This window comes from Gopherus evgoodei, chromosome 12 (assembly GCF_007399415.2).
Source record: "Gopherus evgoodei ecotype Sinaloan lineage chromosome 12, rGopEvg1_v1.p, whole genome shotgun sequence".
In the NCBI taxonomy this organism is placed as follows: Eukaryota; Metazoa; Chordata; order Testudines; family Testudinidae; genus Gopherus; species Gopherus evgoodei.
In genome coordinates this window covers 44238348-44256797 of record NC_044333.1, presented here as the reverse complement: position 1 = coordinate 44256797, position 18450 = coordinate 44238348, and the positions used below count along the sequence as shown (strand labels likewise).

At 48.6% G+C, this 18450-nt stretch overlaps 2 protein-coding genes across 6 annotated transcripts in view; both read right to left on the bottom strand.

The window, feature by feature from the left end:
- LOC115660219 (carbohydrate sulfotransferase 5-like) overlaps positions 1 to 10154 on the bottom strand; it is a 20095-nt gene extending 9941 nt beyond the window's left edge. The window contains exon 1 of one of the 2 annotated variants that reach the window (XM_030581338.1): positions 10096 to 10154. The gene's annotated coding sequence lies outside the window, so the exon portion shown is untranslated. Of the gene's footprint in view, positions 1 to 565; positions 2628 to 10095 lie in introns of those variants that run through there. The other variant, XM_030581337.1, reaches the window with a different exon arrangement.
- TMEM231 (transmembrane protein 231) lies at positions 8704 to 18416 on the bottom strand. 4 transcript variants are annotated; one of them, XM_030581343.1, is made up of 7 exons: positions 18330 to 18416; positions 16199 to 16368; positions 13487 to 13615; positions 10730 to 10873; positions 10372 to 10453; positions 10137 to 10242; positions 8704 to 9708 (listed from the first exon to the last, which is right to left on the bottom strand). In XM_030581343.1, the coding sequence occupies exons 2-7, from the start codon at positions 16340 to 16342 to the stop codon at positions 9537 to 9539; spliced, it is 777 nt and encodes a 258-aa protein (XP_030437203.1). In that variant the 5' UTR covers positions 16343 to 16368; positions 18330 to 18416; the 3' UTR covers positions 8704 to 9536. The 4 variants fall into 4 exon arrangements, with proteins under 4 accessions (XP_030437203.1, XP_030437202.1, XP_030437199.1 ...); XM_030581342.1 differs by having other exon boundaries at positions 16199 to 16367; positions 18325 to 18406; XM_030581339.1 differs by lacking the exon at positions 18330 to 18416 and adding an exon at positions 18063 to 18317.
- Between the last annotated feature and the right edge of the window lie 34 nt (positions 18417 to 18450).

The following is an 18450-nucleotide window of genomic DNA, read 5'->3' as shown; positions in this document are numbered from 1 at the left end:
TATCCTACTGCTGTGACAGCAGACTGTGTGAAAACCATATGGCTAATGACCCAATGTGCATTTCACTCTTTGATCTGTCAGTTTAGCTCACGCTGACCTGAAGTTCTAAACTTGATCTTTAGTCACTTTTTCAATATTGCTCCCCAAAGGGGAAGTATGCACTAGCTGAGATAAACCCCAACCAGTGAAATCAATTTAGGGAGGATTACAGCCATAGTTTGAGCCCTAGATGTGCGCAAAAAAAATTTAGAAGAACACAGTGATTATATGAACAGCTGAATTTTAGGAGGGCAGGCTGCATCTTGAGAACCCCTTGCACAGATGACCCCAAATTTGGACCCCCAATCCTACCCTGTAACTCATGAAGCACAGAAAACTTCAAGACAACCACAGTCATCATTTTAGAGCCCTTATAACTGTCATCTTTTAAAGGTTAAGTGACTCTCAGCCTTAACTCTCCTATGAACTTCCACATACATCTCTGCTGATATAGACACCCAAACTATTTAGTTCAGTTTTACACATATGAAATGTAAAATATATAAGTATAAAACCTTTTACTTACTGTCAGTAGTTAGTTTTCTAATTCACATGTCTGCCATGTCTTCTTCCCAGACTCCTTTTGTTTTATGTATTATTGTGGCGATTAAAGAGGCATTGTGAATTTTAAAAATATATATATACTTCTCTCTGAAACTTTTGTTACAAATTACAACTAAAATTAGTATAATGAAGGAGACTAGATTAGAGATTTTTTTCTCCGTTCCAAAGTATGATATAAATTGCAAGGAAGCACATGAAATAAAAACAAGAACCTCAAAAGAGCAGATATTTTCAATACATTAGATTTGTCTCCTATTATTTTGCAGGAGGGACCAATTCCAGAAATACACATATATACCCAACACATTCAAAAAGTTATGGAAATAACCATACCACTTTGTAAATTATATAAATTCTCATTTTTCAAATCATAAACCAACCACAAACCCATTTCACTGGATTTCCTTTCAAAGGACACATTTGCATCACAGGTGGGGGTAATTCCTCACTTGGGGAGATGTGCACTTGCTAGTTCTGCTCAAGCTAATGAGCTAAAAATATCACTGTGGCTGTGACAGCACAGACAGCATCTTAAGCTCACCACCTAAGTACACCCCATCAGAGGTAAGTACTCGTTGGCTAGCCTGAGCCGCTGCCCATGCCCTCACAGCCACATTGCTTGCTAGCTTGGGCAGAGCTAGCTTGTATACATCTGCCTGAGGTGGGAAGGATACCTCCCAGCTCTTGTGTGGACAGACCCTTAGTGGTGCAGCTATCTTAATTGGTCTTGGGATATTACTGGTATTTATATGTATTCCTTGGTATTTAAACATGTTTGTACTATTTTCAGCTGTATTCCCCAGTCATGCTATTTTTAGGACACATTAAATCTATCTCCATATTAATTGTGTAACTTGATAATTTTCTAAACTCTTTCACAAGTTGTAGCAAAGTAAAGTGGGGCTCTCTCAAGAACCATCACATATTATCTGAATATAAAGATTTTTACAATACTTATTATTTATTCTGATATGCCAGGATTCACCAAATGGTACTGTTACACAAGCTTTTACAATTTCTTTTTCTTTGCACAGAAATAGCATAGAGTCTTTGAAGAAATGGTGCAATGTTGTTAGTTTTGTGATGCAATTTCTTTTGGGAAAGCTTTTGCAAACAGCAGGAGAAATTCATGCTAATCTTTCTACCTAGAGTTATTTTTTTTTTGGTAGAGTTGTTTCCTGGGAACCATGCATTAAAGTTTGTGATGAGATTTCTGAAAGCAGGGTTTTCATGCATGCCATATGTGAACAGTGTGCTCAAGGACTGGTGTATATTCTTGTGTACAAGTCCCCATCACTGATTTCTCCTCCAACAAGACGCTAACCTTCTTTTAGGCAGGGGCGGCTCTATGTCCAATCCAACACATTCCCTCACCCACCTTGTCTCTCCAACATCCTGCGGCCCACAGAGCTACAACAAGGCTACATGGAGAAACGGGAACAAGCCCTGGGAGCCCTGACCCCCAGCCCATCGTCTCCGCTCCCCTTTGCCCCCAAGTGCCAGAGGGGGTTGGAGCTGGGACTTGCTGCTGGGGAGAGAAGGGGTGGCGCCTCCCTAGGGGCCAGTCCTACTGCCCCGCCCGGCAGGGGAGCCGAGCTCGGGAGAGTCAGGCGGGTTTCGCCAGGGGGGTGGACTGGCCATGGGGTGAGCCCAGAAAGGAACCAACGAACCTCCCACGTAGCGACCCCCGCCAAGCCCAGCGGGTACCTGCAGCCGCTTCCCCCGCTCGCTGGAGACGCCGCCGAGCTGGACACGCAGACAATGAGCCGCTTTCAGACGTGGCCGAGCCTCAGTGCGGCGGGAGGAGCCGGGAAGGGGCCGGTCCGCAGGCAGCATCCCCCGTGGAGCGGGAGCAGGGGTCCCGGGGAGTCAGACGCGCGGGGGCGGTGGGGGGGGTCGCTTGGCCCCCGACGATCGTGTCCTGATTTTTTATGTGTGAACGGGACAAACGGCTCCGGAGCGGGGCAGGCGGCGGGAGGGAGTGTGGGAAGAAGGGGCTGGGGAGAGCCATAGGGCAGGCTGGGGGGAAGGGAGGGAGGGAAGCAGCGGGGCTGGGGAGAGCCGAGGGGGAGCCGGGAGGATGGGAAGGAGTGGGGCTGGAGAGAGCCGTAGGGCAGGCTGGGGGGAAGGGGGTCGGGAAGGAGCGGGACTGGGGAGAGCCATAGGGCAGGCTGGGGGGAAGGGGGTCGGGAAGGAGCGGGACTGGGGAGAGCCATAGGGCAGGCTGGTGGGAAGGGAAGGAGTGGGGCTGGGGAGAGTGGCAGGGCAGGCTGGTGGGAAGGGAGGGAGCAGGGCTGGGGAGAGCCGAGGGGCAGGCTGGAGGGAAGGGAGGGAGGGAAGCAGCGGGGCTGGGGAGAGCCGAGGGGGAGCCGGGAGGATGGGAAAGAGTGGGGCTGGAGAGAGCTGTAGGGCAGGCTGGGGGGAAGGGAAGGAGGGAGGGAAGCAGCGGGCTGGGGGGAGCCGGGAGGATGGGAAGGAGTGGGGCTGGAGAGAGCCGTAGGGCAGGCTGGGGGGAAGGGAAGGAGTGAGGCTGGGGAGAGCCACAGGGCAGGCTGGGGGGAAGGGAGGGAGGGAGGGAAGCAGCGGGCTGGGGAGAGCCGGGGGGGGGAGCCGGGAGGATGGGAAGGAGTGGGGCTGGAGAGAGCCGTAGGGCAGGCTGGGGGGAAGGGAAGGAGTGGGGCTGGGGAGAGCCATAGGGCAGGCTGGGGGGAAGGGAGGGAGGGAGGGAAGCAGCGGGCTGGGGAGAGCCGGGAGGATGGGAAGGAGTGGGGCTGGAGAGAGCCGTAGGGCAGGCTGGGGGGAAGGGGGTCGGGAAGGAGCGGGACTGGGGAGAGCCATAGGGCAGGCTGGGGGGAAGGGAAGGAGTGGGGCTGGGGAGAGTGGCAGGGCAGGCTGGTGGGAAGGGAGGGAGCGGGGCTGGGGAGAGCCGAGGGGCAGGCTGGGGGGAAGGGAGGTGGGAACCGGCGGGGCTGGAGAGAGCCGTAGGGCAGGCTGGGGGTAAGGGAGGGAGAGAAGGAGCGAGACTGGGGAGAGCTATAGGGCAGGCTGGGGGGGAAGGGGGTTGGGAAGGAGCGGGGCTGGGGAGAGTGGCAGGGCAGGCTGGGGGGAAGGGAGGGAGCAGGGCTGGGGAGAGCCGAGGGGAAGGCTGGCGGTAAGGGGGGTGGGAACGAGCGGGGCTGGAGAGAGCCGTAGAGCAGGCTGGAGGGAAGGGGGTCGGGAAGGAGCGGGGCTGGGGAGAGCCCTAGGGCAGGCTGGGGAGAGCCGAGTGGCAGGCGGGAGGATGGGAAGGAGCGGGGCTGGGCAGAAACAGGGCAGGCTGGGGGGAAGGGAGGGAGAGAAGGAGCGGGACTGGGGAGAGCTATAGGGCAGGCTGGGGGGAAGGGGGTTGGGAAGGAGCGGGGCTGGGGAGAGCCATAGGGCAGGCTGGGGGGAAGGGAGGGAGCAGGGCTAGGGAGAGCCGAGGGAAAGGCTGGCGGTAAGGGGGGTGGGAATGAGCGGGGCTGGGGAGAGCCATAGGGCAGGCTGGAGGGAAGGGGGTCGGGAAGGAGCGGGACTGGGGAGAGCCATAGGGCAGGCGGGGGGAAGGGAAGGAGTGGGGCTGGGGAGAGCAGAGTGGCAGGCGGCAGGAGGGAGCATGGGAAGGAGCAGGGCTGGGCAGAAACACAGGGCAGACTAGGGGTAAGGGAGGGAGAGAAGGAGCGGGACTGGGGAGAGTCGCAGGGAAGGAGGGAGAATGGGAAGGAGCGGGGCTGGGGAGAGCCATAGGGCAGGCGGGGGGGAAGGGAAGGAGTGGGGCTGGGGAGAGCCGAGTGGCAGGCGGCAGGAGGGAGCATGGGAAGGAGCAGGGCTGGGCAGAAACACAGGGCAGACTAGGGGTAAGGGAGGGAGAGAAGGAGCGGGACTGGGGAGAGTCGCAGGGAAGGAGGGAGAATGGGAAGGAGGGGGGCTGGGGAGAGCCATAGGGCAGGCTGGAGGGAAGGAGCAGGGCTGGGCAGAGCCATGGGGAAGAGAAGGAGCCAGGCTGGAGGAGGGCCGTATGGGGGCAACTCCAACATGGGGTGGACGCGCACTGTTGGAATTCCTGGAGGATCTTATCCCACACCCACAGGGCATGATGCAGGAGGAACCAGGTTGTTCCAGTGGTGATCCCGGGGACAGGAGTGGATTTACCATGAAATGAACCATAAGGTGGCACAGGGCTCCCAAAATGCAGGACAAATCTCATCTGACAATCTGCCCCCCAGCCCGGCCAATGGCATAGCAGGGTTCAGGCAAGCTGACTTCCTGCATGCCATGGACAGTGGCCCCACACGACTCCTGGAAAGAGTCAGCTGCTGGCACGTCTCTGTGTGTCTCTGGCCAGGGGAGGCAGGTCAGTGCACTGCCCCACCCTGAGCAGTTCACAGAGACCCACTGCCCCCCTCCCCCAAGGGGCACACAGAGAGGTGCCAGGAGCATGGCTAGGGTGTCTCCCTGCCTGCTCTGCCTCCATTCCTCTGCGCTGCTCCTGGAACGGACAGCATGTCCCTATGGCCCCGGGGGGTAGGGTCGGTGCTTCCACTAGGTGACCCTAGGCGGTTGCCTAGGGTGGCAGAATTTGGGGGGCGGCATTTTGCCTCCCTTGGCGGAAATTCGGCGGTGGGGGGTCCTTCTGCTCCAAGTCTTTAGCAGAAATTCGGTGGCGGGTCCATCACTCGCTCCGGGACCCGCCGCTGAAGTGCCCCGAAGACGCGGAGTGGAAGGACCCTGGCCGCCGAATGCTCAGAGGAGGAGCACTGCCGCTTAGGGTGGCAAAAACCATGGCGCTGCTCCTGCCAGGGACGGGGGGTGTCTCCGTGGGTTGCCCCTGGCCCAAGCGCCAACTCTGCAGCTCCCATTGGCTGGGAAGTGCGGCCAGTGGGAGCTGCAGGGGTGGTTCCTGGGGGCAAGGGCACGCAGAGATCCCCTCCACCTAACAGCCGCTGCCAGTGGAGGGGGTGTCAGTCGCTTGCACCCCAAACCCCTGCCCCAATCAACCTACCTCACTTTATCTTCATTTACTTCCCATTACTTGTAAGAGAAGGATGAAGAGAAAAAGAATGAAAAATGTCAGGGGGATAAGAGAGAACATTCTTTTTCTTGGCTGCGTCCTGAGGGTGGGGGCCAAAAATAAAGCTGCGCACAGGCCCTCACTAACTCTAAATCCACTACCGCCTGGGGCGCAGGGGAGAGGATGCTTTGAGGTGTCATTGGGCATTGCTGCATTTTCTATTATTGTCTTTCCCACCTCATTGAATAATGGGCCTACACTATCCTTGGTCTTCATCTTGCTTCTAATGTAGTTGTAAAAATGTTCTTGTTACCTTTTATGTCCCTAGCTAGTTTAATCTCATTTTGTGCCTGCCTTTCTACTGCTATCTCTATATGCTTGTGTTGTTTTTTTAAATAAATCCTTCATAATTTAACCTAGTGTTCACATTTTGTGGGATTCTTTTTTGAGTGTCAGGTCATTGATTATCTTCTGGTTAAGCCACGGTGGTTTCTTACCATACCTCCTATCTTTCCAATGCATTGGGATAGTTTGACTTGTGTCCCATTAATAATATCTTTATAAACAACTCCCAACATTCCTAAACTCTTTTTTCCCCTTTACACTTGCTTCCCGTGGGATCTATCAATTCTCTGAGTCTCCTAGTCTGCCTTTTTGAAGTCCATTGTCTTTATTCTGTTTTCCTGCTAACCAGTCCTTAGAATCGTGAACTCTATCATTTCATGATCACCTTCACCCAAGATGCCTTCCACCTTCAAATTATCAACCAGTTCCTCGCTGTTTGTTAGAATTAAATCTAGAACAGCCTCTGCCCTAGTCAGTTTCTCCATCTTCTGTTAAAAACTGTGACTACGCTTTCTGTAATTGTTCTTCAAGATGTATTTCACATGCCCATTCCACGGTAGGTGTTTGTGTGCTCCAGTACAGAGTTGTCAGAGTTTTAACCCTTAGCAGAACCTGTCAGAATGGACCAAGCACCCTCTGCTGTCTTGTGCACATTGCATAGGCATAAAGGGTGGAGCTGCCCCAGACCCCCTCAGTTCCTTCCCATTCGTATTACTCTGAAAGACAGAGGAAGGAAGATGGATCGTGGAATGGACATGTGCAACACTCCTGTTTTTTTCTTCAAGTGATTGCACACATCCATTCTACTAGAGTTGACTCACAAGCAGTCCCATTTGGAAATGGTTTCACAGTCTATTTGAACAAGGACTGGAGGACTACTCGTCCAAATTTAGCATCATCTCTAGATTGTTGAGATTGTATACTGGAAAGCAAACTTGTGATAGGAAGAACAGGTTGCCACTTACCAAACATCTAATATGGGCACATGAGCCAGAAGTGCCACACAAGCCGCCTCGGATCTAGCTAAACGACCCAATACTCTTAACAGTTCTATGTTAGCCAATTGGTAACACAGCTGAATACAACCGACTATCCATGAAAAAATCCTTTGTATGGAAAACGGGCTGCCCTTCATTCTGTCCTCAGATGCAAAAAAACAATTGAGACAAAGACAAAAACACTAAAGCTCTTCTGTCTAGAATGTGCAGTAACTCCTCTCCCTTATTACCATGAGGCTTTGGGAAGAACATTGGTATATAAATTGATATGAAAAGAGGAGACCACTTTTGTAAGAAACCTTGAATGGGAAGAAAGAAAGACTTTATCTGTGTAAAAAAACCCTGTATATAGAGGATGTGATATTAATGCCCTCAACTCCCCTACTCTCTTGGCTGATGTACTGGCTATTAAAAATGCTGCCTTCATAGAAAGATGCAACAGAGAGCAGGTTGCTAGAGGCTCAAAGGGGCAATCTGTCAGCTTTGTTAAGACTAAATTCAGTCTCCATGGTGGAGTAGGGCTTTGTGCAAGTGGAAACATCCTGTCCAAGCTGAGACATTATCTGATTAAAATATGACCATATCGATCATTGGTGCAACCACGGTAATTTATTTGCAACAAATCCGGTTCAAAATGTGGCATGTAAGATGTCTATGGAAAGGTTATGATTATCTGGTTATGATTATGCTATCTGCATGCATGTATCATTTTTGTATTTGAAGTTATAAATATTGGTTCTATACCTGAATTTCAAATATTTGCTCTTGGAGTAATGCTCCACAAGGTATTTAGCTTGCACATCTTGAAGGGACTATTCAAATTAAGTGGCTCACCAAGAAACACTAAACTAACAATGGGCCACAGGAGATGCCCATCTACACTGAATGGACTGTCCTTCAAATGTACTGTCTGCAATATAGGTAATGGCTTCCTGCTATAACTAAGCAAAATCAGGCATGGACAGGTGACTTGCCCATGTGACTCCAAACTCCCATCTTTTACCTGTAATTTTCCACTAGCTGTGCTAAGGGCTTTGTTTAAAATAACGGGTTTCCCTCCACATGGCAGAAGCTATAAAAGGTCCTGGAAACACCTCAATTTTGCCTCTTTCCTGCTCAAACCTCTAAACTATGAACTTATACTAATGGAAGCATTCTAACCAAGGGACCGAAGTCCTTCCAATGATTTGAAAGCAACCAGAAACTTATCAAGGCAGCAGTTTATTCCATCACTGATACAAGCCTAAACCAAAATCTTTGCAAGTTACAATATGTATTTAATTCCTTTAACCAATTTTAACTCACCTTTCTTTTTATAAATAAACTTTTAAATTTTAAATACTAAAGGACTGGCATCAGCATAATTTTTGGGTAAGATCTAAGTTATATATTGACCTGGGTGTGTAGCTGGTCGTTTGGGATCAAAAGAACAAAGTGAATTACCAAGTAAAATAAAATAAAACACGCAAATCTGAATCTAATAGTGAGAAAACTGAATATAGACAAAATCTCACCCTCAGTGGTGTTCCAGTAAGCTTCCTTTTACAGACTAGTCTCCTTCTAGTCTGGGTCCAACAGTCACTCACACCCCCTGTATTTACAATCCTTTGTTCCTGTTTCTTTCAGGTATCCCTGGGAGTGGAAAGGCTATCTCTTTAGCCAGCTGAAGACAAAATGGAGCGGTCTCCCAGGGGTTTAAACAGACTCTCTCTTGTGGGTAGAGACCCCACTCCTCTCTCCTATGCAAAGTCCAGCTCCAAGATGGAGTTTTGGAGTCACATGGGCAAGTCACATGTCCATGCGTGACTCAGTTTTTATAGGCAGCAGCCATTTTTTGCACATTCCTTTGTCAAGAAGCTGATTAAATGCTTTACAAAGGCTACTTAGAAATCAAGCAAGTACACACCCAAGATTCATGACTTCGAATACAAAAACAACACACGTATACAAATAGGATGAATAGATTCAGTAGATCATAACCTTTACAAAGATATGCCTTTGCCTCTTCACTATTCTTTTAAAATTTCTCCCCTCCCATTCCCACTCCTCAACACAGTTAAAGGTTTAATAGAACTTCAGTTTTCTATATAAAAAACTAAGACTTCAGTTTTCTATATACAAAACTAAGACAGTACAAGTAGTTAACACAGTTATTGTTACCATGTGCCTTTCAATTATTATATTGTGTATTTTAGCCAAATTAAAAGCATATCTGATCAGTCAAAGGTGGTACAGATTTCAGCAGAACAGGTGCCATGTTGGCTTGCATGGCTTTTGAAATGCAGTCATATTGCAAAAGATAACATTCTTCTTGGACTGTCAAAAACATGAGAGCACACAATAATCCCAAAGCAGTGTTCTCTCACAGCAACATGAGGTCTACTAAATACAAAGAAATAAAAATGTCCAGACACTCTAGTCTGTTGTAGCACTAACAGAACATGATCCAGAATGTAACTTACGAAGTTCCCCACCTTCAGAAATATGAGAATTCTAAAGAGAACAAAAATTAAGTAGATTCTCTTATCCTAAGTCTCTTTAAAGTCATTTCAGGCATTTTCTCAGGACTGGTGCTGTTTATAAGAGGAAACTGGCAACACTGGTATTGTAGTCAGCACCTGATTCTGGAACACAAATATTTTTATCCTGTCAAACACCCAAAGAAAGATAAGCAGGATACTAACATACTGGATCCAGGCAAATTTGATCATTTCCCAGAAACCTGGCTGATATGTAGTAAGAGTCAAGGAGCATTAGATAAGAAGTATCTGAAACGTCTTTTACACCAACTAAACTTGAAAACTTAAAATTAAATGCAGCACAAATGAGTAGATGTATGTATGTATATCTAGAGAAGGAAGAAGTTAGAAATAAATCCAGAAAAAAAATTAGACTAAGGGAATTGAACATCCTTTTCAGAAGAGAACTACTGGAAAATGGAGCCATAACAGAGCTAGAACAGGTTTCTAAAACTGTATTAATGTTCCGAGCACAAGTTGCTGCACCTTAGGATCTACATATTTACCAAGAAAAGTTTAGTAACATTTCCACTCCTTTGATATTACATACAGATGAAGTGGGACAGACAATGTATTTCAAGTGCAGAACACTGCTAAATACCTTGTTACCTCACTGGAGTTCACACAACTGCTAAAGGATATAAAATAACTTCCACTGGGTAACGGATAGTGGCATTAATCACAAATGGCGCATCTGCTGCTCTTCCTACCAGCCAAACAGGGTTGGAATCAGAAAGAACTGTTGTTACTGCAATGAAATAGAATGAAGGTTCTTAAGGAGCCTTTCAAACTCATACCGAAAACACAAATCCTCAGAGAACAGCCACCAAGCATTGTCATATGTAGTCACATATAAACTGTCCTGGGACTGACTTACCATTTCTATCTTGATATGCTGCAATGATGTTAGTGAGATCGTAGTCACTTGCAAAAGGGCTGGTGCCATTGATCACAGATACCTGTTACACAAGGTGATACTTTAATGTCAATATAAAACCTTCATGCCCCACTCTCCAGAAAGTTGCTTTTACCCAATTTTTTACACAAAGTGGTTCTGTCTGTAAAGATAAATAATTCCAGTCCTTAGTCTGAATGGCTTGGCAGCCACAGGACCTTCTCCCACCCTCCAGCTCAGCAAGCAGACCTTAGTTTAGAAATACTGGGTACAGGTAATTCTGGTCATCACTGATGCAGAAAGGGTAATGAGAAGAAAAAGGGAGAAAGGTTCTCCTCACATTGTATCTGATGTCTACACCACAATGGCTAAGTGACTGCCTCTGGTGCAATTTCAGGTCTCCATTCACATAAAGCTGAGACCCTGGAATAGGGGAGGACGACTGGATAAAAGCCATGCTCTGCATCACAAATGTTGACATCCTCTGAAACAGAGAACAGCAGATAAAACTAAATATAGGAAAACTCTCCAAAAAATCTTCTACCTTTATAAGTCTACAAAATTTCTGTATGGGTTTTATTTTACATCTTCTTGGCTCTTAAATTTTAGTGTCAGATAATTTTAGACATGAGGCTTCAGAGATTCCAAGGTCAGAAGGGACCATTGTGATCATCTTTGAGTCTGACCTCCTGTATAAACACAGTCCATGTAATTTCCCCCCAATCAGTTTCTACAGCATATCTTTTAGAAAAAGAACATCCAAACTTGATTTAAAATGGTCATGGAGGAATAATTTACCATGACCCTTGGTAAATTGGTCCAATGGTTAATTAACCTTACTATTAAAAAATTACACCTTATTTCCAGTCTGAATTTGTCTAGTTTCACTTTTCAGCCACTGGATTGTGTTGTACTTTCTTCTGCTAGACTGAAGAACCCATTATTAAATAATTTGTTCGCCAGGTAGATACTTATAGACTGTAATTAAGTCACCCCTTAACCTTCTCTTTGTTAAACTAAATAGACTGAACTCTTTGAATCTATATGGTACATTTTCGAAGTCTTTAATCATTGGGTTCTTCTTTGAACCCTCTCCAATTTATCAACATCCTTCCTGAATTGTGGGCACCAGAACTAGCCACAGCATTTCAGCAGTCACATCATTACCAAATACAAAGGTACAATAACTTCTCTATTCCTACTTGAGATTCCTCTCTTTATGCACCCCAGGATCAAATTAGCTCTTTTGGCCACAGTGTCACATTTGGAGCTTATTTCCAGCTTATTATCCACCATGACCCCCAAATCTCCTTCAGAGTCACAATTCCCAGGATAGAGTCCCCCATCCTGTAAGTATGGTCTTCACTCTTTGTTCCTAGATGAATACATTTAGCCATATTAAAACATATACTGTTTGCTTGCACCCAGTTTACCAAGCGATCCAGATCGCTCTGAATCAGTGACCTGCCCCCTTTATTATTTCTTGCTCCCTCAATTTTTGAGTCATCTTAAAACTTCATCAGTGATGATTTTATGTTTTCTTTAAGGTCATTGATAAAAAAAATATATTAAATAGCGTGTAGCCAAGAACCGATCCCTGGGGGCTTTACTGGAACACACCCGCTCAGTGACAATTCCGTTTACAATTACATTTTGAATCCTATCAGTTAGCCAGATTTTAATCCATTTACTGTATGCCATGGTTCATTTTATATCATTTTAGTTTTTTAATGAAAATGTCATGAAGTACCAAGTCAAATGCCTTAGAGAAAACTATACAAATGTGTTTTTTTGGTTATTAAAAGTTAACTACCTTAAAATGCTACTCAAACTAGTTTACAGAAGCCCCACAGAATTCTACATGTCACACCAGGGAATCCAACATTTTATAGCTGATGAAAAAGACAAACATTTGGCCATCTGACATAGTGGAAACCCAATAATTAAGCAAACGTAAATTCACCCGAGATAAATACTTTCAAAACGCTCATCACAGGATATGCATGCTGAGAAGCAGGAACTCCTGCCCAAAGGGTGAGCTGAAGTAGATGGCTCCTTAGCCCTTTTTGGCCATGTAACCTACTGGAAGATTCCTACACTAATTTATTAAAAGGGCAAAGCACGAAGAATTTCAGAACCTTCCACATATTAATAATTGCCAAAAAACCCCAAACCTTTGTTAGCATACAATTAAGGTTGACTGGTAGCGCACCTATACTTAAACCTCTGAAAATAAGGAAATAAAAAGTTATGGTTAAGGACTCAGATCACGCTGCTACATAAGCTTAAGTCTTCTTCTCTGCAGTTGGCAATAAGCGCCAGGACAAAACAAAATCTGACCTATCCTTAACAAAATATATCATTTCATGTGTTGTCTTGTGTCCAACACAATGCTTTACAATTATTCCTCATCTTAACACCTACTGAGACCACACTGTGGCAGGTGCAGCGGGCACCTGATTGAAGGATTAGTTCCAGCAAGTTGCCAATGCTTGTGCTCCCATTTCAGGAGAGGTGCATGTGCAGGAACAGGTGCAACTAGAGAAACGAGAGATGTCTTTTTTTTCTGGACTGTGATATGCAGGAGGTGCAAGCAGATCACAATGGACACTTGGCTCTAAAATCTAAGAACATATGAAAAAGTAGTAAGAATATCTGCGAAAATGGCTGCCACTGTCACCCCTAGATATGGCAAGAAGATAAGGGAACGTTAAGTATGTAGCATCCTTTTCTAACAAACTCTTGCATATTCTCAGTGCCCACCAGAACCCCATACCTACACTGGCATTCACACAGTGCCATGCATTCTTTCTGTCCTCTGCACTGTACTACTGCCTTGGAGAGTTCTAGCAGTTTGGTGACATATGCACCATAAAGCTCAGTCAGGAGAAACCAAAGGTGATGTTCCTTTGGTTAGAAAGTAGGGAGAAAAAGCAAACATTGATTTAGTTAGTCCTGACATACAGCAGACTTAATAAAATATGTAAACAATGATTTTTTTTTATTATCTATTATATTATTGCTACAGCAATGTTGCTGGGCACTCAAATACCATTGTGATAGGGCCACCTACATTAACAGAATCTGAACTACTCACATGTAATTGGTAGGAGAAAGTCAGAATGAGCTGGACAGCAAGTACTTGTTCTGTAGATTGTAGAGGAAGCTCTAATTTAAAATGTAATTGGTCCATTTTGCCATCATGATTCTTGTCTTCTTCTCTAGTCTATAAGATACAAGAACTTTATCAGAAATGCATGGCTTGGTAACGGTCTCTTATTACAGGCAGATATCTGGAAGTTAATTACATCAAGCAGACACTAAAAAAAGAATCTCAAGATGAACAGACTACATGTGCAGGGGGAAAAGGATACATCCTTACAAAACTACATTGAAAGCATCCATTTTGCCTTGAACTCACAGCAAGCAGACTAGAAAAATGACAGGACTCTACAGTTCAATGTTTGGTTCATTAATGGCTGATGGGAAGGACTGCAACCTCAGCAAGTTTGCAGATGACACTAAGTTGGACGGAGAGGTAGATATGCTGGAGGGTAGGGATATGGTCCAGAGCAGGGGTCTCAAACACGCGGCCTGCGCCCTCCCCCAGCTTTTACCTAGAGCAGTTCCGGCCCGACACGCATGAGGCTTCAGAGATTCCAAGGTCAGAAGGGAAGTGGACAGAACCTGGGGAAGGAGAGGCACGGGGGTGTGTGTTGATGTTGCTTCAGGCACCGCCCCCAGAAGCTCCCACTGGCCACGGTTCCCCATTCCTGGCCAATGGGAGATGCCGGGGGCGGTGCCTGAAGCAACAGCAACACACACACACCCCTGTGCCCCTGCTCCCCCATGTTCCAGCCGCTTCCCGGAGTAGCGCGGGGGCAGGGCAGGCAGAGAGCCTGCCCTGCCTCCGGTGTATGCCGGACCGGAGCCCGCCTCCTGGACTCTCCTGCAGTCGAACCCCCTGCCCTGAGCCCTTTGCCGCACCCTGCACCCCGACCCCCTGCCACACCCCTCCTGCACCCCAACCCACTGCCCTAAGTCCCCTGCCGCACCCTGACCCCCTGCCCTAGGCCTCCTGCTGCACCCCGCACCACTCCTGCACCCCAATCCCCTTCCCTGAGCCGCTTGCCACACCCCTCCTGCACCCTGCTCTCCTGCCCTGACCCCCTGCTGCACCCCAACCCACCTGCCGCTCCCCTCATCCCTCCTGCACCCCACATCCCAACTCCCTGCCCTGAGCCCCTACCACACCCCACACCTCTCCTGAACCAACTGGGGGCAGGGAGGGGGCAGAGTTAGGGTGGGGATTTCTGGGAAGGGGTTGGAATGGGGGTAGGGAAGGGGTGGGAAGAGGTAGGGCAGGGGTAGGGCTTCATGAAGGGCCAAGGGCAGCTGGGGAGGGGGAGGTGTCAGTAATGCGGCCCTCAGGCCAATATACTAGTTCCCATGTGGCCCTCGTGGTCATTTGAGTTTGAGACCCTTGGTCCAGAGTGACCTAGACAAATTGGAGGATTGGGCCAAAAGAAATCTGATGAGGTTCAACAAGGACAAGTGCAAAGTCCTGCACTTAGGATGGAAGAATCCCATGCATTGCTACATGCTGGGGACTGACTGGCTAAGCCACAGTTCTTCAGAAAAGGACTTGGGGATTACAGTGCACAAGAAGCTGGATACGAGTTAATGCTGTGCCCTTGTTGCCAAGAAGGCTAATGGCCTATTGGGCTACATTAGTAGAAGCGCTTCCAGGGGATCAAGGAAAGTGATTATTTCCCTCTATTCGGCACTGGTGAAGTCACATCTGGAATACTGTATCCAGTTTTGGGCCCCCTATTACAGAAAGGATGTGGACAAATTGGAGAGAGTCCAGTGGAGGGCAACGAAAATGACTAGAGGGCTGGGACACATGATTTATGAGGAGAGACAGAGGGAACTGGGCTTATTTAGTCTGCAGAAGAGAACAGTGAGGGGGGATTTGATAGCTGCCTTCAACTACTGAAGCGGGGTTCCAAAGAGAATGGAGCTAAGCTGTTCTCAGCGGTGGCAGATGACAGAACAAGGAGCAAAAATGGTCTTAAGTTGCAGTTGGGGAGGTCTAGATTGGATATTAGGAAAAACTATTTCACTAGGAGGATGGTGAAGCACTGGAATGGGTTATCTAGGGAGGTGGTGGAATCTCCATCCTTAGAGGTTTTTAAGGCCCAGCTTGACAAAGCCCTGGCTGGGATGATTTAGTTGAGGTTGGTCCTGCTTTGAACAAGCGGTTGGACTAGATGACCTCCTGAGGTCTCTTCCAGCCCTAATCTTCTATGTTCTCACAAGGCTGTCAGGTAGAACAGTTTGCCACTGAAATCAGAACGAGGCACTTGGGAACTACTATCAAGAGGTTAGAAGCTAAAAGCACTATCAAATAGCCAACCAAAAGACACTCTACAAAATCCTTTGTGACATTTCTTTTCTTAGATCTCTTAAAGTGTCTGTTTTCCCTTTATCCAATGCATCTATTTGTTCAGTATTCTCCATTCATTCTCTCTTTAATGTTTTTTCTAATTATACCTTACCAGTTCATTTTACCTCTGTACCTCCTTCTCTCACGTCTTCCTTTCATTCTCTACTGTATCATATATACCCTCACAGTCTGCACATACCCCCCCAAGCCCATAAGGGCCTTTTACTTGGTGTCATCATCGGAGGCTTCTGAAGCTGCTGTGTGGGGCAACTGGCATGAATCCCAAACACAGATAATTAAGACAATAGAGCATTCCAGCTGGCACCCACTTACCATCCCACCCCACTGTAGGTAACCTACCGAGATGAGTGGAACTCGCAGTTGGTCTTCCTGGAGGCGATTGAAGGCTGGAAATGTGCTCCAAGCCAGGAAGCTGCCTGGGTCAGCTCCAGTCATAGCCACCAGCAGTACCTCATACTGAAACTGTACTGTGGGCTGCTCCATGTAGGTACTTTGCTTCAGCCAAAGTCCTGCAAGTAGAGAGACAATGGGAGAATCAGTGCTGGGAATGAGGGTGAAGGAGAAGTGAACCCTGAGAGGGTCAGGCCTCTCCCTGGTATTGTTGCTGGCCTCCTACAGTTTCACTCACCCAATTAAAGTTTGCTCTGAGGGGTCTGAGCCTAGTGGAGTCATGGGCACCAGGTCCATATAATTTTTGGTGGTGCCCGCAATGGGTCAAAGCAGAGCCATCACGTCCATAGAACAGACCAGGGAAACCGCCCCAAGCCCCGCGCTTCAGGGGGAAGTGGGGTCCAGGGCAGCCTAGGGGATTAGTGGGGGGCCTGGCGCAGGCAGGACCAGCGACCCAGCCCATTCCATCCCACCCCACCCCACCAGTTCCCGGCATTGCTCAGGGGAGGAGGCAGAAGACAGAAAGAGGTGGAGTGGGGACAGGGGCTTGGGAGAAGGGGTGGAATTGGGAGGAGGGGGTGGAGTAGGGATGGAAAGAGGCGGGGGGGGCAGAGCAGAGTGGTCTGGGTCACTTGCTGCTGCCAGCGCCCAGCCCCCAGGCTGCCCTGGACCCGGCATCTCTCTGAAGAGTAGGCCCCCCTCAAAGCACGGGGCCTGAGGCAGTTGCCCTGGTCCATTGTATGGATGGAATGGCTCTGAAAATATAAGCCCAAATATTGGTGGAACCAGGACCACCTTCTTAATATTGGTAGAGCACGGGCACCATGGGCCCTTATAACTCGCTGCCTGAGTGGAGTCTGTTCCCAGGCAGATTCATTCAGTGGAATTAAAAGAAAACCCATGAGAAATCAAGGCCATAATCCAACCTGACAGTGCTGTTCTTGCACCACGCCACCCCAAGTGGCATCATTGTCTCAGAGGCTCTGTGGGACATCATCTCCTCCTGGGAGACTGATGGTAGGCAGGGCACGGAGGTCCAGGGTGGAGGGAGGTGCTGCTTGGAGGGCTGGGTGAGGGTCTAGTCCCTAAGGGAGCACTAGAGGGGCTGGTGGCCAGCAAGGCAGGGGCCCTTGGGCCCCAACAGCCATAGGTATCCTTGTCACACAGTGTCTCTGTAGGTAGGTCAGCACCAAGGGCAGGACGTCCAGGGTCAGGGAGTGTCAGGTTGGGGCTAGATGGCTGGGTCCCTTAGTTTCCAAGAAAAACAAGGGAGTTCAGTGGCACCTTAAAGACTAACATTCATTTCATGCAACTGAAGAACGGGGAGGGATAGCTCAGTGGTTTGAACATTGGGCTGCTAAACCCAGGGTTATGAGTTCAGCCCTTGAGGGGGCCACTTAGCAATCTGGGGCAAAATCAGTACTTGGTCCTGCTAGTGAAGGAAGGGAGGCTAGACTCAATGATCTTCCAGTTCTATGAGATAGGTATAGTTCCATATATATTTTCAGTGGGTTTTTTACCCACAAAACCTTCTGACCAAATAAATCTGTTAGCCTTTAAAGTGCAACTGGTTTCCTCATTGTTTTTGTGGATACAGACTAACAGGGCGACCCCTCTAACACTCAGTTCCCAGGGAACGTGCTCGCTGGGCTCCAGCCCTGCAGGAGCCAGGGACCGGGCGGGCCAGGAGGGTGCGGCCCCCGGGAGTAAGCGGGAGGGGGGAGCAGGGCCTGGAGGCCGGGCGACAGAGGGTGCCAGGCTCCGGGACCGGACGTGGGCTGGGCCCGGGCCGTCCCCCGGTTGGGGAGCTCACCCTGACTCCGGTACGCCACCAGCAGCGGCGGCAGATAGGTGAGTGCCCACAGCAGCAGCAGCCCCAGCGCCGCCGTGGAGCAGAGCCCGGCGCGGTAGCGGACGCCGGGCCCGGGGTGAGAGAAGAGCTCCAGCTGGGCCATGGCGGACAGGCCTCGGGCACACGCCTCGCTCGGAGAGTCGGCGTCCGCCAAAGCCAGACTCCGTTACCGGGGCAACTGTTACAGACTGAGATTGACAAGAAATCAAACCAATCAGAGTACCCGACTTCCACTGGGCGGGATGAATGGATCTTCTCCAATGATAATGCACTCCTGGGCTCAACAGCGAATCAGAGGCAAAGCCTGGGGCTCCACCTCCACCTTTCCGGCCGTCGGTTGCCAACTTCG

Coding starts and splice junctions, on each gene's coding strand:
- TMEM231 (XM_030581339.1), bottom strand. CDS start 18,204: ATGGCCCAGCTGGAGCTCTTCTCTCACCCCGGGCCCGGCGTCCGCTAC. Junction 10,243..10,371: donor AGCATATCAAGATAGAAATG/GTAAGTCAGTCC, acceptor ATTTCATTGCAG/TAACAACAGTTCTTTCTGAT. Junction 9,709..10,136: donor TACCCAGTGGAAGTTATTTT/ATATCCTTTAGC, acceptor GACTCTTACTAC/ATATCAGCCAGGTTTCTGGG.